This window comes from Sturnira hondurensis, unplaced genomic scaffold (genome assembly GCF_014824575.4).
Source record: "Sturnira hondurensis isolate 20B ecotype Veracruz unplaced genomic scaffold, ASM1482457v3 Scaffold0016663, whole genome shotgun sequence".
Taxonomy (NCBI): Eukaryota; Metazoa; Chordata; class Mammalia; order Chiroptera; family Phyllostomidae; genus Sturnira; species Sturnira hondurensis.
The window spans coordinates 566,171-593,682 of NW_028089294.1; the positions used below are offsets into that span (position 1 = coordinate 566,171).

At 46.7% G+C, this 27,512-nt stretch overlaps 1 protein-coding gene and 1 long non-coding RNA gene across 2 annotated transcripts in view; both read left to right on the top strand.

The window, feature by feature from the left end:
- GALM (galactose mutarotase) overlaps positions 1 to 27,512 on the top strand; it is a 47,536-nt gene that overhangs the window by 18,022 nt on the left and 2,002 nt on the right. The window contains exon 5 of the mRNA XM_037066497.1: positions 25,752 to 25,893. Within this exon, the coding sequence (XP_036922392.1) occupies positions 25,752 to 25,893 (142 nt within the window). The remainder of the gene's footprint in view (positions 1 to 25,751; positions 25,894 to 27,512) is intronic.
- On the top strand, positions 25,900 to 27,101 carry LOC119001225 (uncharacterized). Its single transcript, XR_005069521.1, has 2 exons — positions 25,900 to 26,165; positions 26,439 to 27,101. It is a non-coding gene; the product is annotated as an uncharacterized LOC119001225 (long non-coding RNA).

Here is a 27,512-nt window from a genome sequence, read left to right on the forward strand (position 1 = left end):
AGGGTTTGCATCACCAGTGATAAGACGTTTGGACATCACATTCCCTCTCACGTGATTTGGTGAAAAAGCACATTGCACGTGTGATGTTCTACTGAAAGTGCATAACCTCAATGCATTCAGAAGAAAATACCCCATGATCCCAACTGGGAAGAGGTCTACAAAATAATCGACCGGTACTTTGTAACAGTAACAAGAGTGTGAAAGTCAAAGAAAGACTAAAAAACAGTCTCAAAGGAGATATGACAACGAAATGCAGCCCAGGATCCTAGATTAGATCACGAGCCAGAAAAACGGCAATAGTGGTAACTCTGGTGAAATTCTAGTGAAGTTCATGGTTTCGTTAATAGTACTATTCCCATGTTAAATTTCTTTTTGTTTTAAGATTTTATTTATCTATTTTTAGAGAGAGGGGAAGGGAGGTAAAAAAGGAAAGAAACATCAATGTGTCGTTACCTCTGGCATGCCCCCCACTGGGGGCCTGGCCTGCAACCCAGACATGTGCCCTGACTGGGAATCGAACCGGCAACCCTTTGGTTCACAGGCTGGCACTTGTTCCATGGAGCCACACCAGTCAAGGCCCCACGTTCAATTTCTTAGCTGTGATCATTGTTCCATCGTCATGTAAGATAATAACAGAGAAAGGTGGGTGAAGGATACACACACATATTTTTGCAACCCTTTTGTAAAGTCTAAAATTATTTCAAAATTAAAAAAAAAAGCCCAGGGCACCAAGTAAGATAGTACTTTAAGTTTACTGGGTATCTGCCTTACTTTAGGGAAGTACTTTTGTTTTATTTTGGCCCCTTTAAAAAAATGGGGTTGTGTTTATGGCTGCTAGATCAAAATGTTCAGGAAGCAAAAGATAAGAACATGAGCCTGCATAATAAACAGCAACTTGAGTTAACTGTAGGAATTAGAAACTCCCCTAAATGCAGGGACTATGAAACTAATTAAAATAAGAATGAGAAACCAAGATAAATGATTCAAATTTTTGGCATCATAGTGCTGAATGTTTTCCTGGCCTCAGGACTGGGTTTAAAGGCTTTTGTGTTTGTCTTGGTGACACACCATATATTTTTTTAATATATGGACATGGCTCAGTACATGGGCATAAGTAAGCCAGCCCATCTTGTCCTAAATGCAGAATTAATGCATTTGAACTAAATATTGTGAACTGCAAGGAAAAAAGTAGTGGGGGCAGCTATTTTGTGACTGATAAGAAAATGAACTGAGTGGAGTTCATTTATAAGTGGAGGTGATGAAACTAAGTGCATATTTATCTGTACGTATTTATCTGTACGTATTTCTTATGCTATCTTATGCTATTCTGTTCAGTTTTGATCAGACACAAATCACAAAAAAATGTGTCATTAATGCTACATAAAGGTTATCTGTCATGACTATAAGAGACAAGGCACAGTAGATCTTAAATTAACGTGCCACCTAACAGACTGTATAAAATCACGTTCATCTCAATGTTGCACTGGAAGCAGTTTTAGGATCAAATCTTGTGCTCCACTAGCATTGAACACCTGCGAGGTTGAGTAGGATGTAAGAGCTCTGGACTCCGGAAGGCACGAGCCCTGGTTCTAGAGCCTTGGTTTTGCTGTTAACCAAGTAGGAGACCTTCAATGCATGTATAATGCTTTAACATTACACCTCTCTACACTCTCATTTTCTCTTCTGCAAATGGGAAGTATGTGGAACTCAATCCAATTTTATGAGCCAGCCATTTTTCTCTAAAAAACAATTTAGGCCCAGGTCATTTGATTGGAGCATTGTCCTGCTGTGCTAAGGGTTGTGGGTCCTATCTCCCATCAAGGGACACACAGAAGTCAACCAATGGGTACATGACAGAGTGGAGCAGGACACTCCATGTTTCTCTCTTTCTCTCTCCCCCTTCTTCTCTTTCTCTAAAATCTGTAAATAAATTTTTTTAAAAATTTGGGCCCTGGCTGGTGTAGCTCAGTGGATTGAGCATGGGCCTGTGAACCAAAGGATTGCGGTTCAATTCCCAGTCAGGGCACATGCCTGGGTTGCAGGCCAGTTCCCAGCAAGGGACACACGAGAGGCAACCATACATTGATATTTCTCTCCCTTTCTCCTTCCCTTCCCCTCCAAAGATAAATAGATTAAAATATTTAAAAATTAAAAATAAATAAATTTGGGAGAATTACCTAGGGTTGCCTAACTTTTCATTTTGCCAACTTAGAAAGCTATCATAGATCTACGACTATTGAAACTAATTAGAATGTATGTACGTTATATTTCAATAACTATTTTAAAAACTACTTGGGGTAATAATGAGGAACAGAGATAGACTACATTTATTTCTTTAAATTCCAAACTGCCATTTATAATCACTGTCTTTTCATACAAGAAAGAATATTTTAATACTATAAAAGTAGGGAGATATTCATCTTAGACTAAAAAACAATCCTTTAAATTGACTTCATCTTGTTTTTTTAAAGAAGTGTGGTAGATTATCCAAATATATCCCAGTTTTCTGTGGATCAGTGAAAATTTTATCATGGACTCTAGGACTGAGAATGAATAATCTGTAGGGTTACTTGTAGCTCCTACATTCTGTGATTCTGTGGAGCTCCTAGTGGAACAATTTACTGCCATTGCTGCCACCCATCATGTCCCCTAGGACTCTGCCCTGAAAGTCAACGAGTGTCAGCAGTCAGAGGTCTGCAAACATTGGTCAACAAACATTGGTCTCCTTGTACATGAATGGCTTTTACTATAAATCAGTTACTCTGGACTTCCGGCCAAGATGGAGGCATAGGTAGACACACTGTGCCTTCTCGCACAACCAAAAGAAGGATGACAACAAATTTAAAAACAAAAAACAATGAGAAATGCCAGAGAATTAAACCATTTGCAAGTCCAACAATTAAGGAGTTAAAGAAGAAACATTCATCCAGACCAGTAGGAGGGGCAGGGACAGGCAGCCAGGCAGAGTGGACTCACAGCAAGGCGGCTGGAGGACCAAGGTGGGCAAGGTGGCAGCTGGTGGACCCGGTGCACAGTGGCTGGCAGACAGGGCAGTCCCACATTCGAGTGCAGATAAACTGGGAGGAACAACTGGGGAGCAAGACAAATGGTGCAACCCAGGGTTCCTGTGTGGGGAAATAAAGCCTCAAACCTCTGATTGAAAACACCTGTGTGGGGTGAGGGAGTGGGAGAAACTCCCAGCCTCATGGGAGAATTCGTTAGAGAGACCCACGGGGTCCTAGAACACACACAAACCCACCCACCAGAAGGAAATTAGCACCAGAAGGGCCCAATTTGCTTGTGGGTAGTGGGGGAAATGACTGAAAACTGGCAGAGTAGAGCAAGCAGCCATGTTCCCTCTGGGCGCCCTCCCCTACATGCAGTGTCACAAAGCAGTGACGTGAGTTGCTCCGTGCTTGTGAACGCCTAAGGCTCCTCCCCTTACCAGGTAACAGGCTCTCTGAGACCAAAAAAAAAAAAAAAGGCCCAAATGAAAGAACAGATAAACTCTCCATAAAAAATACAACTAAGTGATGAAGAGATAGCCAATCTATCAGATCCATGGTTCAAAATGCTGTTAATCGGGATGCTCACAGAATTGGTTGAGTATGGTCACAAATTAGAGGAAAAAATGAAGGCTATGAAAAGTGAAATAAGCCCTGGCTGATGTAGCTCAGTGGATTGAGCACGGGCCCGCGAACCAGACTATCGAGGTTCGATTCCCAGTCAGGGCACATTCCTGGGTTGCAGGCCAGTTCCCTGCAGGGGCCAATTCCCAGCAGGGGATGCATGAGAAGCAACCATACATTGATGTTTCTCTTCCTCTCTCCTTCCCTTCCCCTCTAAAGATAAATAAATAAAATATTTTAAAAAAGAAAAGAAAAGTGAAATAAAGGGAAATGTACAGGGAACCAACAGTGATGGGGAAAAGCTGGGACTCAAATCACCAGTTTGGGGAAGAAGGAAGAAAGAAACATTCAACCAGAACAGAATGAAGAAGCAAGAATTCAAAAAAATGAGGAGAGGCTTAGGAACCTCCAGGACAACTTTAAACATTCTAACATCAAAATCATAGGGGTTCCAGAAGGAGAAGAGGAAGACCAAGAAATTGAAAACTTATTGGAAAAAATAATGAAGTAAATCTTCCCCAATCTGGCAAAAGAAATAGACTTTTAGGAAGTCCGGGAAGCTCAGAGAGTCCCAAAGAAGTTGGACCCAAAGAAGCACACACCAAGGCACCTCATAAGTACATTACCCAAGATTAAAAATAAGGAGAGAATCTTAAAGGCATTAAGAGAAAAAAAAGATAGTTACCTACAAAGGAGTGTCCATAAGATTCTCAGCTGATTTCTCAAAAGAGACCTTACAGGCAAGAAGGGGCTGGAAAGAAGTATTCCAAGTCATGAAAGGCAAGGACCTTCATCCAAGATTGCTCTATCCAGCAAGCTTTCATTTAGAATGGAAGGGCAGATAAAGTGCTTTCCAGATAAGGTCAAATTAAAGGAGTTCATCAACACCCAGCCCTTATTATATGACATGTTAAAGGGACTTATCTAAGAAAAAGAAGATAAAAAATGTGAACAGTAAAATGACAACAAACAGCTATTAACAATTGAACCTAAAAAAATACAAAAACAAACTAAAGCAAACAATTAGAACAGGAACAGAATCACAGAAATGGAGATCACATGGAGGGTTATCAGCAGGGGAGTGGAACCGGGAGAGAGGGGGCAAAAGTACAGAGAATAAGTAGCATAAATGGTAGGCAGAAGATAGGGGGAGGTTAAGAATAGTATAGGAAATAATTTATATTACAGGTGGCAAACACAAGGCCCATGGGCCAAATCCAGCCCTCTACCTTGTTTTATCTGGCCCTGCACCTTGTTTCTACCTGATGGCAGTGCTGAGCTCTGGCTTAAGTGTTAAAGGTAGTTACATTTATACAGTCCTAAAATTACATTTGGCCCTTTGAAGGCAACTGCGTGGCTGATGTGGCCCCCAGTGAAAATAAGTTTGACACCCCTGACTTATAACGTACGACCCATGAACATGAACAGGGGTGGGGGAGTGAAATGCAGGTGGGAACAGGTGTGCAGGGTGGAGGGGAGTGAAGGGAGGAAAATGGGACAACTGTAATGCATAATCAATAAAATATATTTTAAATAAATAAATAAGTTACTATGCTCACCACCCCCATCCTCTGCTTTCTACCCTCAAATCCTCATTCGTGTGTTTCTTTTTTAAAGCTGCCTTCCTAAGATCACAAAAGTCCTCATTGTTTTTCTTTGGAACTTAGAGATAAAAGTCTCATATCATTGTACCAAAAAAGAATCTACGAACCCCTAAACTGCACCCAGCATCACAAGAGCATATAGCAACTGAAAGTGTCTGAAACGAGGGCTCCTGAAGGAGGATGCAGTGGGTTGGGAGGAAGCTGCGGGCCACACTTTAACCCCGCGAGGCCTTTCGTCAGTTCATTCCTTGAATTCCACGTGGGCTTGTCCCAAATGCTTCATCTGACAAGTTTCGATTTCTTAGCCTCATTTGTTCAGCCTTCTGTGGACTTTCAGCCCAGGCTCCTAGGCTGGCTCCTAAGCTTGTGATACAAAGATGTTTCATAGTCCCAGGCCTCTGCCTTTTGTGTCTATCAATTTATACTTATATTTGTTTTTCAAGTCCTTCTTTCTGTGTGGCCTTCATAAAAGCTGTAATCTGAGTAGTTCTTGAGGAAAATGCTGATGCAAATCTAAACTTCGGGGGTGTGTTTCACCTTGGTTACAGACACTTGGAAAATAGTTTTTCAGGTGATGGGAAAACCCATTGTTAGGAGAAGGTAGCACCCCTGGTTTTACAGGGCTGTCAATCTGTGACCACGGCAGTCAGTGAAAAGGGACCTTCCCCAGAGTGTGTTTGGGGTGAAGTCCTGCCCTCCATTTCATTTGTCATCTGCTTACTAATTGGCTGGTGTCACAGAGAAAAAAAAGGGATAGTTGGCATAGTTTCAGGAGCCAAAGCAAGCGCGTGGGACAAAGTCCTCTTGTCTGAAACTTACAGCCCCATCTGGGCCGTCACCCCAGGTGGCCCGCAGGCCTGAGACAGCCTCGAGCACCAGTTTCACCCTCCCTTTCCCTGTTGGGAGTGTTTGGGGGGCATGTGAAATATGGAGACAACAGCCTGTGTTACATGGCTTCTTCTTTCATCCGCTTTCTCTGCTCTGCTACTTATTAAAAGGCTGCCCTTCTCCCAAGTCCAGTGGAAATGCCCCAGTCAGTGATCAGAAGCCTTCAAAGGGTCCCATTCAAGTCACTGAGGGTCACTCCCATTTTCCCCGTCAGAAATTTCAGCCATTTTGTCAGCCCTGGAGGCTTCCTAACACAGGCAAACAGTATCCTCTGTGTTTTCTAAGGCTGGAAGACTCCAGGATGGAGAAAGAAAGAAAGAGCTGGAATAAAAGGGTAGAATCCATCAGCTAGCTTCTGAAGCTGCTGCTCTGGGTGAGATTCTGGGCACTTAGCAGTCGGCCGTGGTGTTCTGAGCACAAGGTCCTTGCTCACTGGGCCCCTCACTGTGCAACAGGCACCGACCGAGGCCTCCGCAAGGCTGAGCATTTGGTTCACCCGCAGACCAGGAGCCAAGTTTGCAGCCAAGCTGTCAGGCTGGGTTCGCATGTTACCAGTTAGTTTAGCTTTGCTTCTTCCAAGCAGTTTTTTTTTTCCGTTACTTAAACAAACAAAAACAAATTATAGACCATAAAGCACTTGCTGATGCTTAGGATGGCCACACACTCTGTAAACGGGCCATCTGCAGGTCCTCTTTGCGTGTGTGTTGTTGTCGCTGTTGTCAGGGCTGTCTCTGTGGCTTCCCAGAAGTGCAGCTCCTGGAAGCCCTTTACCAGGAAGGACAGGTATATAAGGAATGTCCCCAGAGAGAGAGAGCACTCCAGGGCCAGACCTCTGTGCTGCCCTGTCGGGAGGTTAGCTTCGGGACCGGCGTCTAGTGTCCTGCCTGCGGCAACGAGGGGAAACTGGGCCCTGGCGTCCTGCTCAGGTACTAAGCCAGCTAAATGCAAGCAGGTGAGAAAAAACAATCCTGTTTCTCCAGGGACAAATTCCCCCCAGGGTTGTAAATATTACATTTCACCTTTTCGCTGCACACAACTGTGAGTCTTGGAGGCAATTTGGACAATGTCCCAGGAAGACATCAGGATGTAGACAACCCGGTATGGAACTAAGCATGTGTCTTACAGGCATTTACAGCACAAGCTTTTTTTTTTCTTTCTTCTTCTTCTTTTTTTTTTCTTCCCTTTATTTGCAGATAAGGAATTAAGAAAGCAAAAAATGAATGCTTCGACTCGGTCCTTTGAACCTTAAAGTAACATTAGAAAAATCCCATCTTGTTCTTGAGAAAAAAGATACCTCTTATTTTTATAAAAATTACCCCAACCCACTCTTTCCCCCAGCCCATCTGTGTTCACTTGCTATTCTTGCAGCGCTCTGTTTTTGAAAGCTCATTCTAAAATTACATGAAAGCAACCCTATTTTGACAAAATTAGAATTCTGGTGAGGAAAGGCTTACCACAGACTGTGGGGAGAGACCCAGCAAGATCTGTGTATTTTATTTCAACCTCTCTGGGTTCAGCCTGCAGTTCGGTCAATTTTATAATTACTTCCCCAGGGCAGGTGTGAGTCTCTGCCCTGGGAAATAACAAATTCCACAGTAGTCTCCTGGTTCAAAGATGGCACAAATGCAGACGGTTTTGATCTACATGTTTTAATCTTTCTGGAGCTTGTTCCAGAAAATTTCTTTAGACTTAATAGAATTCTAACATATTGGACATACTTGTTTTGACCCTCCACCAGAGTGCTTTCCCCACCCTATACTGTTAGTCATCTGGCCCTACTGATGTTTAACTCCTAAGTATTTCTTGACTCTGCTTCCTCACTACGCATTACTGATTATGTGGCCCCATCTTCATTGTCGCTGTCCTGGTTTAGGCTCTTCTTGTCAGGATCGGTGCCTGGCTTGTATGATGAGCTTCATAAATTTGGATCAGTGAATGAACAAATGAATCTGGACTATAGCTCTCTAATTGAGGGGGGAACTCTTGTTAGAGTTATTCCCCATTCAGTCACTGAAGTTATCTATCTACAAGGCAAATCCCACTTTGATACTCCCCTGCTTAAAAACCCCCTTCGACGGTGACCAGGTCAGATACCAGCTGCCTCCCAGACTCGTCTCTCCCACCCTGACATACACCCCACCCTGGTTCAGTGCCCCCTCCCACCTACAGGTCCCATGTGGTACCCCCTTCTTTGATGCATAAACCCCTAGTCTTTCTTCAAAGCTCAAACTTTCTCCTTAGAAGTCTTCCCCCCACTTCCTGGACACAGTAGACTCTTTGTTGCTCGGCGGTTTTGCAGTGACACACGCTGTTTAGAGCTCATCTTGTGCCCGAGTTGCCTTGTCCTCCCCAGTGCCAGGCCGCCTCGGGTGACCCTTCAGGACTTAGTTACAGCTCCAGAGTAGGGAGCCAGCAGGGAGCCTCAGGCTTGGTCTCTTTGGCTTGAAGCTAGAAAACCAACTTACACCAAACTGAACAATGAAACCACGCAACAGCCCTTCTGTACAGTCTAGGGATGCCTACACCTTCCTTTCCCCGCCCAGTCAGTCTCTCTCCACTCTTATCCTTTCTGTACATTGGTTTTCCACATAATACATTAAAACAGTACCGTGGAATAACTGGGATCCTGAAAACCTGGATATCTGCAGGTCTCAGTTCCGCTGGTCACCAACTATGCCCTTGGGTCGGCTATGAGGACTCTTGGGGCCTCATGCCCTCCTCAGTACAGTCTCATTAGGTGACGTTACATGAGTTGGACTTTGAGGCCCTGTCCATTTCCAACACTGATTCAAAGAGCACACACCCCTCTCACCCAGATCTTCTCAGCCAGGGTCCATATTTGTGAGTCTGGGAAGATGATGGAAGAACTTCAAGGGATCCATGAGCTCTTAAAGCTCTGGGTAAAATCTGTGTGAGTTGGCGGTAGCATCTGTATCCACAGAGGGGTTTTCTCATCTGTTTTCCTCCCTCAAGGTAATGATAGTTTATGTTTTTTCTATGTATGATTACACATAAATGTCATCATTGCTTTTGAGAATAGCAATAGATTGCTTTCCTTTTTTTTTGTAATCTTGGGGAGGGGGTTCAGTTTTTGTTGTTGTTAGATTTTCTGAAGGGAGCTGGAAGGCTAGCTACAGGGGGAAGACGGCCCACCAAGACGCAAAGTGACTTCCCCAAGGTTTTCCCGGAGGAGCAAGAGCAGCCAGGAGTCTAGGTTGGAGGACTGGCTTTCCTGTTCCTCCTCGATCAGAGGGGTGGAATTGCTTTCCAGTGTCCACCAGGCCCTGGAGCAGTCCGGACCCCAGGCCTGGCCATCGGTGTGTGGAAGGTAGGAGCAGCAGGTGCGCGGGGCCCTCACTGTAGGTGGGAGGCCAGAGCTCGGTGTTCTGGTTTTCACTCTTAGCTGTGCACTTTCACAGACAAGCCCCTCCAAGTTCATTCTCAAGTCTCCTTCTCCTCTTTTCCTTCTCCAGCTGATATCAAGTACCTCCTATGTGCCAGGTTCTATGCCGGCCCTGGGGAAGCAACGTTGGGCAAAACAGACACGGAGAACATACAGCTGTGTACATAGCACAGGTCTTTTCCTCAAACAAATGAAGCTAGAGTTCAGATATGGCACGTCATTTACCCCAGAGCCGTTTCTTCTCTGACAGGTCCCTCTAGACAGTGTGCAAAGAAGTTCAGTACAGAAACCCTAAGGGCCTCTCCTGGTAGCAGTGATACTCGCCAAGGGAGTATATTGCTGAGTCATTCTATGAAACGATCCCAAGAAGAATTTTACGAGGCCCAGGAATAACTCCCAAAGCTCCTTGTGTTCCTGCTAGAAAACACATCACTGCTGCGAGATTGGCAAACATGAGCCAGCACAGTGGAAATTTGGCAGGAAGAAGGTTCAGAAATTAGCACTTGGCCGGGCATTGTGTAATTCCTGTGAAAATTTGAGACCGACATCAAGTAAGTTTGTCAAAAGAGTTATTTGCTAGAGCTCTGACTGCTACCCGTGGAGAGCTGATGATTTAATGTCCCCCTGGGCCACCCCAGGTCTGGGTAGGGACTGGCTCTAGTTCATCCTTGGTTCACAGCCCTCCTGAGAGGTCACCCCCTTGTGAAGGGGCTGAGAGGTGACTGTGGGCTTTGCACCGTGGGCTAGAAGGCTGATGCAAGCAAGTTCCCAGAGCAGGCTTGCCTGCTGTTTAGCTAACATTTATGGAGCACCTATTGATTGCTACATGCTGCCTCATGCACTGGTCACAGAAAGGTGACTGCGCACTGTCTCTGCCCTTGAGAAGCTTCTAACGTGCCCAGATCACGTTAGAAAAGCATCCAGTGCGGTCAGAACAGGGACAGAGATAATGGCCAGGGGACTAAGGAAGCACAGAGGCAAGGGTAGAAGAGGCTTTCTCAAGGTCACCTTCAGCAACGAGAAGCTTCTTAGTATCTGTAAAGATCTAGCAACAAGGAAAGTGACAGTTCTAAAGCCAGACAGGCACTCGGGCGGGGGCGGAGGGCAGGGTGAGGCAAGAGACATGCAGCAGCGAGGGTGCAAAATTTAAGACAGCACTCACCCTTGGGGCTGTGCACCTGTCTGGTCAGCACCTGAGAGTGAGTGTGTCCTTAAATTTTGCACGCTGGGTCTTCACTTGCCTCATCCTGGTCCCAGCCCTGCAGCTGGATGCAGTCATGACGGGCCTTCCATGCGGACCCAAGCAGCTGGGCCTTTTCTGTGGATCACGGAGTACTGTGAACTGTTTCAAGCCAGGGGGTTGCCCTAGCAAGACTAGCAGGTTAGAAATACCACCCGGCAACAATTGGGGGTGGGGCTTGACTGGAGACTGGGGAGAGGCTATTTTAGTATGCAAGCAAGAGATGGCAGAGGGGAGATGGCAGAAACGTAGTTTTATAACAGTATTTAAGAGGGAAAATCAGGAGGCTGGAATTGAATGTTGCAGGTGAAGAAACAGGAAGGCTGTGTGATGACTCCTAGGTTTCTAGGGCAGCTCCTAGGGGTAGAAATGGAGATACTGAGGGGGTCATAAATAGAGGAGGAGGAAAAAGAGCTGGCATGGTGGCAGAATGGAGGGCAGGGAGGGACGGGGGAGCTATGGATCTGGTCTGGAAAACATTTGAGATTAAGGTGCCTGTGAGGCATCCAGGTGTTGTCCAGCAAGCAATTGGGCAGGTGGGCACAGTTGTTAGGGAGAGAGAGCAAGAGACATAAACCAGCGTGTACTTTGTAAGTTAAGCCGTGTGGGTGTCCCGGGGAGGAATCTTAGGCTGAGAAGAGCGGTAATCTGAGGACTGTACCCAAGGCAAGCGAGAAAACCTCCACCAATGTTTAGGGTGCAAGAAAGTCTCACACCAAAGGCACCAAGGGAGATGGTGAGAGGAAGAGGCAAAGGACAAAGGGTGACCAGAAGTTTTGGAGTGACTGACGGCATCGGCATTCCAGAGAGGTCAGGCCAGGGAGCACCTCCGCTGAAGTGGCTATTCCTGCTGACCCCATTTCATAGAGTGGAGTGGGCGGATGCCAGACTGACAGCTGGAGGAGTAACTGGAAACGCGGAGGGACAGTCGGGGAGTCCAGGCGGATGGGAGGTTCCCAACGGAGGCGCCTTCCTTGAGCACAGCCCCCCGGGCCTCACCCCAGAGGCTCTGACCCGTTTACTTTAGCATGGGGCTAGGAAGCCCGTCCATCGAGAAGCCACTGGGGTTGAATGTGCTTTCGCAAATCTGAAAGGAAGAAGAGAAAGGTGCCTCCGTAAGGTGGAGATGTGGGATCAGAGGCTTTTTAGGGGGAGAGGAGCCGACTGAGGGCGGGGTAAAATGAGGGTGCCGAGAATCCAGGTGAGGATTGAGACACGAACTCGTCTCGTGGTGGCTTCTTCAGTTGGTGCTTCCATGGGTTTTCTCCCATTTCCCTGGGCAGCATGGAGTGAGGACCAGAGCAGGTAGATTGTGGGATGATCCAAAACCGGGCCTTTGTCAGGTAGGAGGGGCAGTGGGACAGGGTGTCAGGTAAGTCGACAGGAGTGTCACTAACCAAGTGGCTCAGGTCACGGACAGTGGACCCAGGCAGGTAGCTGGGCACCTGATGGACGCCAAGGCGGGGGCCCCGAGGACATGGAGAACTTGGCAGGTCTAGCGGGAATGCCCCTGGGGAAGGCTGCAGACCGACAGACGGTAACAAGTTTCAAATGGCAGCAAAGCCCTGGGTGCCGTCGTGAGGGGAGTCTGGAATGGAAAAATTCTCTGCATGAGAATTTTCTGCCTTCCGTGAAGTGTAAAATTGCCTTCTCACCTGAAAGCACCATGTAACTGGGTTTAGCATTTTATGCTTCAGGTGACATGTCATACCCAGAAGCAGTACCCTCCCCCACTGCAAAGTCAAAGTAAAATGAGAACATGCTCAGTGGAAAGAAAACCCAACCAACCCAGCAGTGGAACAAAGTGGCAAACCCAACAAGCTTCCGCAGAGGAAAGGGGGGCACGGCAGCAGAGACAAGCTTTGACTCGCTGTGATCTTTGAAGATTTATAGAAATGTTACTTTACCAAAAAATCCCAAGGGGCTCTACTTGCCAACCGCTGGAATGAAGTCAAAATTCCCACCTAGAGTGTTACTTTTAACGATCATTCTCTTTATGTTGCCTCTGAAAATAATAGCAGGCATTCTAGAGATGATTGAACCAAGACTGCTTAACTAATTCGGTGTCATATGGGTACCTGTGCCAAGAGGCCCTGACCTCTGGCTTCCCTATGCAGATTTGACTCACTGTTCTGAAGCCAAGCGGAGAAAGAAACAGAATTGGAGCAGCAGGGCTGGAAGCACAGCTGGGCCATCCCCATGGAGACCAGACTCCAGCGCTCTTCCTGTTGCCCTCTTCTTCCTGAGATGAGTGCACCGCACATCTGAGCCTGGGTCTCCCTTGGATGACCTCCACCCCAGCGCCTTTCACATGTAACTTACGCACAGATCCCCTGGAGAACTTGTTAATATGCAGATTCTGATCAGCTGGCCTGGGGTGGAGTCTCTGGGTCCCAGTTTCTAACAGTCCCCAGGGGATGTGGTGTTGAGTCCGCTTTTTGAGTGGCTGTTTAAGAGGCTCCACTAAGCCCCATCTAGCCTCAGGCCACCTTTGTGGCCTTTTTCTTTTTGACACCCATTTGTCCCCATTCACGCCCCTCCCAACAACCCTGTGTCCTGCTGCTGCCCCCTCAGTTACCTTTATTTCTCTCTCCCCTCCACACTTCGCACACCCTACTCTGGCCCTCTCTTAAAAGCCGTTCACAGAGCTGCTCTTGGCCAGTGGCCTCAGGAGATAAACAACCTGAAAAATTGGCATAGAAAAAGAGGGAGGAGAGAAATAACCAGCTATCACTGTGTGTCCCTGAGCGGAACAATCTGCTTTGTTATGTTTGTCATGGGAGCCACTGGCTCTATAGCCCCGGAATGTCACAGTCGAAAAGAACCTTCTCCAACCACCACCCGCCTGTCCAGTATTTGAATTCCTGAACTGTGGGCCCTGCCGGCATTTCGGTGCCCCTGGGACAGGAAGTTCGATGTTCGTCCTGGGTCAGCACGCCGGAAATGCCTTCCTGATACTGAGTTGAAATTTGTCTACCCAAAGCTGAGCCCTGCTGGAGCTAGTGCTTGGGTCGCCGCAGAGCAGGCCCCGGGCCTTCGAAGGCAGCTATCCTATCACTCTGAGTCACTCTTTCTCAGGCGGCACATCCCCAGGCCCTCGGCCATTTTTCTTAGGCTGTGAATTGGCCACCTGCTCATTTTCCTCTGGGCCCGCTTCTGTGCATCTCTCTGCCTGTGATGCCTATATGGAAAAAAGTAACCGAAAACTGCCTCTGCCTCATTACACCCAACGTGACTCCTCCGGAAATGACTGACCACCACATCCTTAAAGTCATTTTCACACATGCTGCAGCTCAGCCCGGTCTCCTGAGTCAGTGACTGTTAGCCCGGACCTTTATGGGAGTTAGTAGCAGGGTGGCTAAGAGCCTGGGGGTGCAGCCTTCTAAGTACCATCCCGCCATTGGCTATCACCATCATGATCACCGTCATCATCCCTTTGCCTCCATTACTGTTTTAATCCCCATGACAACTTCATGAGGTGGGGGCTGTATTATCCCAACTGGGTAAGTGAGGAAATGAAATCTCAAAAGATGACCGTCTAAACCTAGGCCATGTCCTTTTTTTTCTGTCTGTATTATTTTTTTAAGATATTCATTCATTCATTTATTTATTTATTTATTTATTTATCTTTTAGAGAGAGGGGAAGGGAGGGAAAAAAGACCAGGAGAGAAACATGATGTGTGAGAGATACATCAATCAGTTACCTCTCATGTGCCCCCAACCAGGAACCTGGCCTGCAACCCAGGCATGTGCTCTGAGTGGGAATGGACCCGGCGACCCTTTGGTTCACAGGTCACCGCTCAATCCACTGAGCCACGCCTACCAGGGCATCTTGATTATTTTGGGGGAGGCACAAGTGCAGGACCTTTTCTGTTGCTGTTGTCTGTACATTTCATCTGGTTGCAATCAGTGCTTTACCCCCACTTTGCACGGTCTCTTGGGTTCTGGTTCTGTCATCTCGAGTGACTGCCTCCTGCTATCTGTCCTTGTCCAAGAAGAACACCTTCAACGTCTTCATCTAGATCGTCCACAGTTCAGAGGCCACTTGACAGTTTCTTACAGATCTGCTCCCAGAAGCCCAGATGCTGTCTCCAGAAGTCTTGAGAAGTTTGGGAAGCTCGCTAAGTCATCAGCCTTGTAACCCAGTCAGGCCTAGAGGGTGGCTGGGAAAGACTTGAATTTGCATCTATCATGTCAGGCTCCTGGTGAGCATCTTCCTCCCCCCTTTCAGGTCTCCATTCCAGATTCTCCCCAGGACAGACAGCAGCTCCTACATTTTTAATTTGTGGAGTTGACCCTCTGGGCAGGTCAGATGCAAAGAACGAGCAGAATGCAGGGTCTGGGAGCGCACATCCGGAGAGGATAACAAGCATGTTGCACGGATAGTGAGATCCAGAAGGCTGGCCCTGTGTGTCGTGGCTCCCAGCCTCTGACTCCACTCAGACACACACAGGCCTTCTGTGTCCCCCTAAAGCACAGGAGGCCGAGCAGCTGTGATGGAGCTGACATTTCTATGTAGGGGGAGCTGGGGACAGCCATCTCCTTCGAAGGAAGACGGGGCATGCTCTGAAACTGAGGTGGCATGTTGGTTTAGGGCATTTTGCAAGAAGGGAGAGCACTGATGGAAATCAGAGGGGCTCGGTCCCCCACGTGAAGCCATTACTTGGTGCTGCCACTGGGCCAGCCGACCAGAGAGGCTGGACGGATTCCTCCCCTCTCTCCTTGAGTGGTTCTCTTCTCTGACCCCGGGCCATTAATGTAACTTGGCTACGTTCAGTTAGAATCCTTTTCGTGGTGTCAGGATGTCAGCCACCTGTTCCTGGTGTTCCTCTTGGCTTCCTGTGAACTGAGACTGGGGGAGCCTTGTGACTCTTGGAGGAGAGTGAGAGGCCAAGCTCCTGTCTCACACAGTTGCCGCCGGAGCCTGCCTGAGCTGCGGGGAAGCAGCAAAATGAGCTTGCAGGAAAATTCTGCCCCAGCGTGTTCCGCTTTCAAAACCATCAAGCAAACCCGAACGCTGTCTGTCTGTGTGGTCGTGCAGAGGCGCTGTTCCTCTCACGTTAGAGCCATCAGTGGCCATCGGGGACTGAGCCCGTGGGGTCAGAGGGATTTGGGGAAGGCAGTCGTGGTCTCGGAGATCCCCATCTGGCCTGGCAGCGTGCCTGCTTTTGGGCATTGTGCCCCCTGCATGCCATGAAAGTAAAGCGATGGGGGTAGATGAGGACACTCCAGCCAGAAATGGAAAATGCCTCCGATCTTAGTAAAGCGAGTCCTTGGTATGACCCTGAATGGCTGTTTTCAGAAGCTGATTTTGATACATTATCATCAGGAAAATGCAGCAGTTAAGGGCATGAACTCAAGTCTTGACTTGGGTTTAAATCCTTACCAGTTCTGTGAACTTGGACAAATTATTTAAGCTCTGCAGACCACACGTGTCAAGAGGAGATAATATTGGACCTAACTCATTGGTTGTAAAGATGAAATGAGGTAATACGTACACAGTGCTTAGAGGAGTTCCTGGCATTTAGTAAGGGTTTTGTAACTAGTAAGTATTGGTATTACCATTATCATCATCATCACCACCATTTACTCAGCATTTAATATGCTCCAGACACTTAAGCACATTGAGTTACCTTTTTTAAAAAGACATTTAAAAAAAGATTTTATTTATTTTTAGACAGAGAGAAAGGGAAAGAGGGAGAGAAACACTTATGTGTGAGAGAAACATCGATCAGTTGCCTCGCTAATGCACCCCAATTGGGGATTGAACCCAAAACTCAGGCATGTACCCTGACTGGGAATCAAACCAGCGACCTTTTCTTTGTAGGATGATGCCCAACCAACCAGGCCACCCCAGTCAGGGCTGAACTACCCTTTGAAATGGGTGCCTCGGTCAAAGGAGCACATTCAGAGAAGTCAAGCACAAGGTTAAACAGAGAGCCATGTCTCCCCAAGCCCAGTCTGTGCTGTTATCACCCTTGGCTGCAGCCCATACTCAGCTATATTGCTGAGTCCTCCCTACAGACCAGGCAGGCCATTGAGCCCTTTACATGCTTTATCTTGTTTAATTGTCATAATCCTGTGAGGTAGATACTCTCGTTAACCCCATTTGACAGATGAAGAAAGCAAGGCTCAGAGAAGCTGAGCAACTTGGACAAATTTTTACAGCAAAGAAAGCCAGGATTCAAATCCAGGACTGCTTGGCTCTAAAATCGATTCGAATATCTATTGACTTTGCCAAACAGATGAGCAGGATGCTCCTGGGAGGCTGATGACGGTAGCTGGCGATCATGATTCCTGATACCCACTGCAACGCAGGGGGACACAGTTTGCCTAATCAGCCCCGTTTTCTGAGCTGTCATTAGGGGCAATTTCCAAAGGGTGTTGATTTGCTCAGATTAAGACAAGCTTCTTCTGTACCTTTCACACGTTAGTTTGTTGTATGTGCTGCAAGAATGCGGAGGAATCCTAAGCAGGAGGCGGCCCTGCTGTGTTATGCAAAGCCTTTGCTGCATTGCAATAGGAGGGATCTGCCAGCAGACTCCCAGGCTGCACTGCTTGGCCAAACACCCGAGGTTATTTGACTGCATCACTCCAAACGTGCATTTCAGTATAAAGTCATGAGAGAGCAACTTGTTTGCTAACAAGTAGCAGTAGACAGAACATATTCACCAGCCTGTAGGTCAGCGATTCTTAGACTGGAGCCCACACACTGGCTGGGCTTCAGAGGGCCTGGGGACATTCTGTGGGTGAGTGTGTGCATTTTCCTGGAGAGAGAGCCCATAACTTTTATAATATGCTCAAAGGAATCCATGGCTCAAAAAGTCAGTTTAAAATCTATTGTTCTATATTTTTTAATTTTTAAGAAAGCTTGCAAAAACAATTCTTTTTTTAAATGAAAATGGCAATGCCCCCTAGAGGCAGGAATGCGCCTTTCTTTTGCATGAATTATGCTATAAAGAACAATTGTTCTCTCTGCTCTCTGTATTTTTGAAGCATGTGCGTCTGCGATAGAGAGAACAAGAGAGGGAGAGAGAAAGAACTGTGTGCCAAGTTCTAGTCTAGAGATATGACCTATGTCATAGCATTCTCTCAATGAAACCTCACAGTATCTTCCTTGGCTGGTGTAGCTCAGTGGATTGATTGAGTGCGGGCTGCGAGCCAAAGGGTTGCCGGATCGATTCCCAGTCAGGGCACATGCCTGGGTTGCGGGCTGTGGCCATGATGGGGGCAACTGCACACTGAGGTTTCTCTCCCTCTCTTTCTTCCTCCCTTCCTCTCTCTCTAAAAATTAAATAAAATCTTTTTTAAAAAATAAATAAGTAAACCTCACAATATCTGTATTAGGTAGATACCAATATTACCTCCATTGTGTAAATGGGGACAATGAATCTTAGAGGCATACAAACTTATCCAAGGTCAGTCAGTCTGTCTGAATCCTGAGATGTTGTACCTAGATTTCTAAATCAAAATATAGGATAAACCATAGAAAACAACTTTTAAATAACATAGCAATATTTTAAAATATTTTCAAAGGGAGGAAAATATTGGAGACAATGTCTTTCTACTCCCACTCCCAATTTTTCTAGAAAGTCTAGGCCAGATTTCCTTTTTTGTTGTTGTTGTTTTTCCTTTCTTTGCTCTTTTCACAAAATCATTTAAACTGTTATCACCAACAGGACTTACCTGTGCTGAGGACTGTTCTGGCGGGACCACTGTTTTACTCCCGCAGTGGCGTTACTGGGTTGGGAGAAGATGACCTGGAAGGGACCTGTCAGGAAGGGAGGGGCTAACGTGGGTGAACGTGGAGACGCAGTGATGCCTGCAGTGACCATCTGTTCATCTCAGAGAGTCAGGCCCGAGGGCCACCAGGTAGAGAAAAGAGCTATTTCAGAAGATGGGACATTAAAAGCTTTGAATTACGATTCACCCCAGGTGAGTCTTCCTGTCAGACACTGAGAAAGTGTTCATGCCCAGATATTGAAAAACAACCATTTCACCACATTAGTGTTTGACCAGGAATCCACAAGAACTCATTCACCTTTTACTCCATTCTCTAAGTCTTTTGCCAAAAACGGATTAAATCAGAGCTAGGAGCCTATGGGACACGTGTAATATGAAAGCACCTTGCCTGTGCCCCAAATACAAGTTCACAGGTGGTGGGAGTCCATCCCCGTGCTTGCGCCTTGCCCAGTCAGCCAGTCCAGACGACAAGTCCTTCAAGGTTGGGCTTCTACCCTGACCTGGGGACAACCTTTCTCGATGCCCAGGGCTGCATTAGGTGCTGCCCCTTTCTGCTCCACCAGAGCTTTTGAGTGCCACTCATTGCCCTCGCCATTCTCTCCTCCAAGTCTTAATTTTTTGTGTCTCTTGGATCAGATTCTAGACTCCCTGGGGTTAGTGTAATGCCTGGTACATCAGGGTGCCTGATGCTAAAAGAGTAACCTAACGAATTTGTATTTGTTTTTTCTACATCCTAAAATAATTGCAAGGAGTAGTGACCTTAAGGTAGAACCATTTAAAAGCTCTCTGTGTTAAAACGGCGGGGCAGGGAGGGGCGCATTAACCTCCCACCAGGACTTGGGGCAGTGCCAGGAAGTGAAAAGGTCCAAAGGCAGTGTACTACTTACCTACTGCTATGTAAGGTATTATTTCAACACTTTCTTTATTATCTCTGTTTCTGTTGGTCAGGGATTTACGTGGCACATTATCTTGCCTCTGCTGGAAGATTAGAGCCGCCACCTGGAATTATCAGAATGCTTCGTTCGCTCACACGTCTGCTATTGGTCGGGGCCTTTAGCTGGGGCTGTCAGCCAGAACACCCACTGCGTGGCCTTATGATGGGACCTGAGCTTCCTTGGACCATGGCAGGCTGGGGTCCAAGGGCAGATGTCCTGACAGACAGAGAGCCAGACCACAGTCATTCTGGATTTACAGCCCGGCCTCAGAAATCGCCCAGTGTCTCTGTGCCACAGTCCATTGGTGGAGGCAGTTGTAAAGGTCCACCCCTTCGTGAAGGAGTGTGGACCTCCTGTTGTGACCGGAGAGTGTAGGGCGGGGAATATGCTGTGTGGCCATCTTTCTAAAGTCCTCCCTGCCACCAGCAGTTACGGGGAAAAGCCAGATTCCTCATAACAGAATATGTGTAAGAATCCCGTATCGTAAGAGACATGAATCAAGGCAGACAGATTTCATGCAGGTAGTTTCTCCTCTCTTTCCCGAAGACAGGTGATTATAACTCTGCCAGAAATGCAGATAGAAAGAGGGAAACTTAATGCCTTGTGACAGATACCTGAAATGTTAGAGTGTTCTATTTCCAGTTCTCAGGTCTACCTCATCTTGCAAGAATCAGGCAGCTGTACTTGCCAGGGTGCCACTCACAGGACCTCTCTTTGTTGAGGTCCTCCATAGACCGCTCCAAGTCACTCCTCACCCCTTTGCATCTCACCGTGTCACTCTTGTCATAATTCGTGGTGACCTCGTTATCCATACTGATGATACTCTGACCTCTCAGACTCTTGACGTCCTCTCTCCCAGTGATCTTACCCACCACCCTTCTCAGCTGCTCACTCCTGTGCTCGTGGCTCATACCCTTGACTTTGGCATCACCTCTTATTGCAGCCTTCCATGAGCTCTGTTTAAGATGTCTATCAACCCCCCTAATTCTTCCAAGTGAGAACCTACGAGAACCTCTCATCACTGATCTACCACCATTTCATTGTCCCTCGCGTCCTCATAAGTTCACTCTCCCCAAATGTGGCCAGCAGTCCATCATTAGAATCACCCCTTGGCACATGCTCTCAGCTCCCTTGCCCGCTTCCTCTTTTTTTTTTTTTATCCTCCTAACAAAACTCAGCTCTGATTAATCCCCCCACCGCACAGCTGCCAATAGGTCTCATTCTACATCCATGACTGTAACCTCAAGCGGGTCCTTTGCGGTGCCTGCAGTCAGACTGGTCCTGAAATGGGGAAGCACAAAGCGGCCTCGGGCTGCTCGGCGCCCCAGAGCCCAAACGCCACAGCCTTGGGTCGGAGCCCACCGTCTTCCAGGCGTTGCTGCTCGGACCTTCATACACACACAGCCAACCTTCTGGAGAAGAAATCCCTCTTTAGAAAAACAGCTTCTCTCTGCCAACACCCCAGCTTTGTGGTGGCTTCAAAACCAAAGTCACGTGATGTGCAACGGGGGGGGGGGGGCCGCCCTTCCCATTTCCGCTTCATTTTCTGTACATTCAGGGTTGCTGAGAGAGCTATTTTGGCATTTCCTTCTATTCTTAGCACAAAGCACAAAGTTAGAACTGCATATTCATTTTTCAATTAAAAAATCAAGAAGCCCTGACCCTGGAACTCAGTTGGTTAGAGCACCCTCCCAAAGTTGCGGGTTTGACCCTAGGTCAGGGCACATACAAGAGCTGACTGATGAATGGATAAATAAGTGGAAAAACGAATCAGTATTTCTCTTCCCCCCTTCCTCCCTGTCCTTTCCATCCACCCTCTAAAAATGAATAAAATTAAAAAACAAAACTAAACAAGAACACTTGGGTGTGGGGGTGGAAGGGGCTATGACCAAGTCACTCCAGAGGAGGTAGAAAGCACCTGAGTAGGGGCCCGAAGACTTTGACACTGTGGTGATGTGTCACCTTGGGCAAATCCCTTTAGCTGTCTGGGTCCCAGCCTCATCACCTGCAAAGGGAGAGGACTAGATGAGGCAATTCCTAAGGTTCTTTCTAGAGCTTTCATTCTGACTTTGTCACAGGATGCTACTTCATTCACTGTTGCCCCTGCTTTTTCAGCCTCCACTTCACTCATTCATCAGTTTTTCCATCCAGTAAAGGCTGTGCTTCATGCTCGGAAGGTACAAAGATAAATGGGACACAACTCTGGCCCTCTAGGAGCTCACATGCCTTATGGAGGGATAGCTTGATATAATCTTATTACGCCATGTGATGGATTTGCGGGGGGGAAGTATGTTCAAAATATGCTTGAAACAAAGAGGAAAAAGGAATTAGTCCTCATGGTAGAGGTTACAATCCACCAAGGAAATGGCATTAGAGAGCCCTCTTAAATGGTCCAGTGGACTTTGCCGGAGTGAGGCTGGCTCTAGCAGGTGCAGGAAGGACATCAGGTTATGCAAAAGGGCCCAAAGTTTCAACGAGTCTGGGGGACAAATTCCAAGTTTTCCATACGCTTGACCATTAGACACATGAGGGGATGTATCAGGGCATGAGGCTGGAAAAGACAGATTGGAAACTTTTCTCTCGATTTCTCCTTATTTAGCAAAAGTCTCATTTTGGAATTATCCCAAGTTACTCATTTTTTAGGTTAGGACTGCTCCGCCATTCTTGAAGTCTTACCCTCTCTAGTCTTTGCTCTCCGTGTGTTATATATGTTATTCTGAAATGTGGCTCTTTTATTTATGCCTTTTTCCTGTATATGTTCAACCAAGCCGGTGACCAAATATTTCCATGTGATGTATAAGGCGGCAAATAGCAGCAGCTGGGCTTTACAGAGAGAAAAGCTCAAATAATCACTGATTTGTAGATTGCTCCATATCAGGTAAACAGATAAGAAACGTGGGTCCTTCTGTCATGAAAACTCCATGATTTTCTTTTTTCTAAGTTGAGTGAAACAAATAATATTGACTGACCTAGGCAATCACAGTGAGGCTGTCATAAGGGTTAGAGTTACAGTCAAGTACAACTGTAGGGAAGAACTGAATATTGAGAACACCGTATAAGGGAAGGAAGCATTAAAAGTTACCGCTCAGCGCATGGGTGGGTAAAACTAAAATCTTGAGCCCAGGAGAAGAGCTGCTTCTTTTTCCCAGTCCAATTGTTTCATAAAGAAACAGTGTTGCGGTTTTAAAAGTCACTGTGGGAGGTGGTTGGTCACCCAAACTTCATAGGACAGTAATGCCTAGGTGGGTCACTATCCAAGATTTGGCCTTTGGCCTTAGAGATCCAAAAAGTTCAATGATTTAATTCTCTCAGTACAGAGCAGGGGTTAGAGGACTGACTCTGAACTCAGATGAAACATGTTCGTTTTATAAAGTTCTTTATATTGTGTCTCTAGCACCATCTGCTGGAAACCGAAAGTCCTCTTCTTCAGTGTAGAGTTGAAAGCGTCAGAAACCCAACTCAGCAAGAGGAGGAAAGCGGAGAAAGGAGAAGCTAGGCAGATTCTGTCTAAGAAAGAGATTGAGGATTCAAGTACTATATTAAGGCTACTTATGTATAGATGTAACCACTAAAAAAATATGCACTTTCTAAATTATCAGAAACACACACAAACACAGACCATATAGTAAAAGATTTTTTAAAAAGTAACTAGAATTGTCCTGGCTGGTGTAGCTCAGTGGACTGAGCGCGGGCCTGCAAACCACACAATCGCGGTTCAATTCCCAGTCAGGGCACATGCCTGGGTTGCAGGCCAGTTCCCAGGAGGGGACTTACGGAAGGCAACCATACATTGATATTCTCTCTCTCTCCCTCTCTCTCTCTCTCCTTCCCTTCCCCTCTAAAGACAAATAAATAAAATCTTAAAAAAAAGAAAACAAATTAACTAGAATTTATAAACGCAGAAAGCATGCCATAAAATATAAAGACAGAACTAAGAACACTTAGAACATGTGTCATATTAATGCCATCCAATGTCCCTATTAAACAAAGTTTCTCAGATGGAATCACAAAGCAAAACCCAGCGGAATGTTGTGTACCAACCAAGTGAGTCAGAAGGTAGAAAAATGAGAATTCAAAAGCACACCAAACAAATGAAAGCTAAAGTAGCAGTGGCCTCAACCTTAACCTCAGTAAAAGCTGATTTTAGGACAGGACACATTAAATCACCTAAGAGAGGACACCTTGTAATGATAAAGGATGCAGTTCACAATGAAGGTTCACCAAAAATTGAGTGTGTCCAAGCTCATTAAGAAAACGTGAGGCAGTTTCATAAAATATAATATAGCCGACATTGACCTCTTAGTAACTCGAATCAAAAGGAAATCAACCCCCTAAAACTAGGAATATATAGAAAATGACTCAATAGAATATTATGTTATGTGTTGGAATATATAAGAAGTGGGAATATTATAACGCAACATTATAATTCTATGTCATGGAAACTCCCGGTCACCTGCATTCAAGCTGTTTCCTCCACGCCTTCAGCCTTCCTCACCCATTCAACTTAACGTGCTCTCACCTCAGGCCTGAGCTCGACCCTGTCGCTTCTTCCATGAATTTCCCATCTGCCCCTCTAAGCGCACCCACTCACACTGCCTGTCTCCATCCCTTCCTCCAAACCACATGCCAGTTTCGCTTCTCTTTGATCTGTGTGCTGTTCCCTACCCCTCAGAGTGCCTGGCCTACTACAGTCAGTGTTTAATAAATGTCGATGGAGCGGAAGAGTGACCCAGTGAAGGGTTCCTGGTCCGTGGCTCTGGCTCTGACATATTCCAAGAACGTGCCAACAGGAAGAAGGAATGGTGCTGGGCTTCCTCACGTTACTAAACTAAACTAAGTGAACCAACTCCAAAATATTCATGTTCCCTGTTTGAAATGGCTCGGCCTAGCACCGAGGGAAGAAGAGACCTGGAAATTAGAAGAGAATGAGAGGTGACCAAGCAAGCAGCACTGTTTTAGGACAACGGACAATCCATATTGCGGCTGTTCGGCAGGCACGCCCAGAGGACTGTCTGTTGAGAAATGATCTCTCTTCCTTTAATCTCTAGTTGAAGTTACTCACAAAATAATCCTGATTTCTCTTCTTTGCTCTCAAATCCTTGATTACTTGTTCAGAGGTTTTAGAAGAGCAGAGGATACGGGAAACTGTTTTCACATGTTTAGTCAATTCTAAGATGTCATCCATTATAAAGTCATTATTTTACATCCTGTGAAGAAGGAATGTAAACCTGCCAGTTAAACTGTAACATGATTTCAGAGATCTTAAAATATGGAAATGAGGGCCTTAAACTAATGAAATACAGCATGTTAATACCATAGCGGATTGTTTGTTGACATCGAGTTACATGGGTCTCATTTTCCTCATCTGCTACATGAGTAGTTTGGACCAGATGAGCTCTGAGTTCCGTGACACCAGAAGGCATGTTCCCGATGGGGTACTGGTGCGTGATGACCACCAGGACAGAGTTCCTGTACATGGCCCTTCTGTGCTTTGACCTTTGAGAGTTGAGGGGCCCTACACTGCAGTGTCTTCCCTCAGGGCTGACCCCGACACACCATCGTGGAGGGGCTTCAGGATGTCCCTTGGTTAGAACGAATGCACTGCTCCTAGAGCTTGGGGAATCCGGTTCTCTCTCTCTCTCTCTCTCTCTCACACACACACACACACACACACACACACAGGGTGCTCACTGACCAGAACTCCTCCAGGGGTCACTCCTGGAGACACGAAGCTTTCATTCCAAGCATTGACTCTAAAACCGGCGCACTCCCCAGCTTGGCCTGGACTATCCCAGTTAACTCATTTGCCCCAGTGTTGTTATTAACAGCCCCCGTTATAGTTTAGAATGAGTCTACAGGGAGGGATTGGGGAAGGGTCGTGCTAGCATCCCTTTGGCTAATAATGGCCCCAAATGGTATGAGTGTCTGGTTAGCCACGGCCAGGTACAAACGCTTGGTTATGAGCCCTGGGACATTTCAGCAATAAAGCGAGAAATGTCAACAAAGTGATCAACTCCATGGTTGGCCCAACCCTTTAGCCAACTTAGCAGATAATGGAAATTAAGCGTTTCCTTGATCCTTGCATTTTTTTCATATGTGAATGACACTGAATGTTACAATCATTACATTTGCAACTAGGAGCATCTCATAATTTTTTTAAAAATCTAATAACTCATTCTCCTTCTTAGGATCTGGGCTCCTATCTCCTTTACAAATTGTATGAAGCCTGAGAGGATAGAACAGCGGGTCTTTAGAACACCTGTAAAAAGCTGGGCATTTATCACCCTTTTTCCTGTCTCTTCCCACCAGGAGAGGTTGCTCCAGTGCAAGGAACTGCATTTGACCTGAGGAAGCCAGTGCAGCTTGGGAAGCACCTGCAGGCGTTCCACATCAGTGGCTTCGACCACAATTTCTGTCTGAAGGGATCTAAAGAAAAGCACTTTTGTGCTCGGTAGGTGCTTTTCACTTTCTGCCTCTGTGGTGAAGAAGAGATAGCGACCCCTACTGGAGGAGCTTTTCCTCTGGCCACATCAATACTGTGCTACTGGGACCAAACACCACGTCCCATGTCTCTTCAAAGCTTATGTTCCACAGGTGCGCGTGGCAGAATTTTTCACCCCCTAACCCTACATGCCCTCATCCCTGTGGCCCTGCCTGGCTCCCGCCTCTCTCTGCTGCCCCCTCTCCATCTCCACCTGTTCCTTAACACCCATCTCTTAGAAGGTCTAATTCCTCCTGACTGGANGGTGAAGAAGAGATAGCGACCCCTACTGGAGGAGCTTTTCCTCCAGAGGAAAAGCACATCAATACTGTGCTACTGGGACCAAACACCACGTCCCATGTCTTTTCAAAGCTTATGTTCCACAGGTGCGCGTGGCAGAATTTTTCACCCCCTAACCCTACATGCCCTCATCCCTGTGGCCCTGCCTGGCTCCCGCCTCTCTCTGCTGCCCCCTCTCCATCTCCACCTGTTCCTTAACACCCATCTCTTAGAAGGTCTAATTCCTCCTGACTGGAGTCACTTCTGCCTTCCTTGAGCTTCCAGACCCCTCTGCGCTTCCTTGGCTTGTGCTTTTTGCCCCGCCCACTTTCCATGGAAGGTCAGAGGCTGCACCTCCAGCCTTGTTTGAAAGGCACTGTGTGCGCACTCCCCTCTCACTCAATTCTGAGTCCCTCCTGCCAGCTCGTCTTCGAGAATCCCTGCCTCCACCTAACACCCAGTGCCATGCCTGGCACTAGTAGATGAGCAGATGAATCATTAGTGTTTGTAGGATGAATGGATTGTCCATAACGCAGAGAAAATGATTCAGAGTCAAAGAGCACTTGAAAAGCCTTCTTTTCCTCCGCATCCTGGCACCAAGGCCCCAGCTGTGTTCTCTCAGCTCCGCTGCCTTTCTCCTCTGTGCCTGCTGTTCACACTGCTGTCCCCACAGCTCCCACCTGAAGAGACCCTTTCTCACCAGGCCTCAAGTCCTGGCCCTCCTCTTCCCAGACCTCTTTCCCCGAACCTCTTGGTTGACAACACATTGTGGAGACATTTTACTTCTTAGAGAGACTGAGAGACCCAGGCTTTCTTCAGCTATATCCCTTTAACACCAAGTACAGGACCAGGTAGGCACTTACCTCTGTAGGAAAAAAAAAAAAAAAAGGAAGCAGAGATTCTAGCAGCAGCCCCAGCCGATGTAGGAGAGAGCTGACTGAAGAGCATAGCCTGCTCTAGTCCCAGGGAGGGGGCGTTTAATTTGGCGAAATGTTTCTTCTCTGTCAAAAAGCAGCTGGTTGTTTCACCAGGCTGAACAGAGAGCTCCAGGTCTTTATGAGAAAGAATCCCAGCCCCGGCTGGTGTGGCTCAGTGGATTGATCACCAGCCTGCAAACCAAAAAGGTCACTGAATCAATTCCCAGTCAGGGCATGTACCTGGGTTGCAGGCCAGGTCCCCCAGTTGGGGGCATGGGAGAGGCAACTGATGAAGAGCAATGTATCTCTTGCACATAGATGTTTCTCTCTCTTTCTCCCTCCCTCCCTCTCTAAAGAGCAAATAAATAATATTTTTTTAAAAAAAGAATCCCA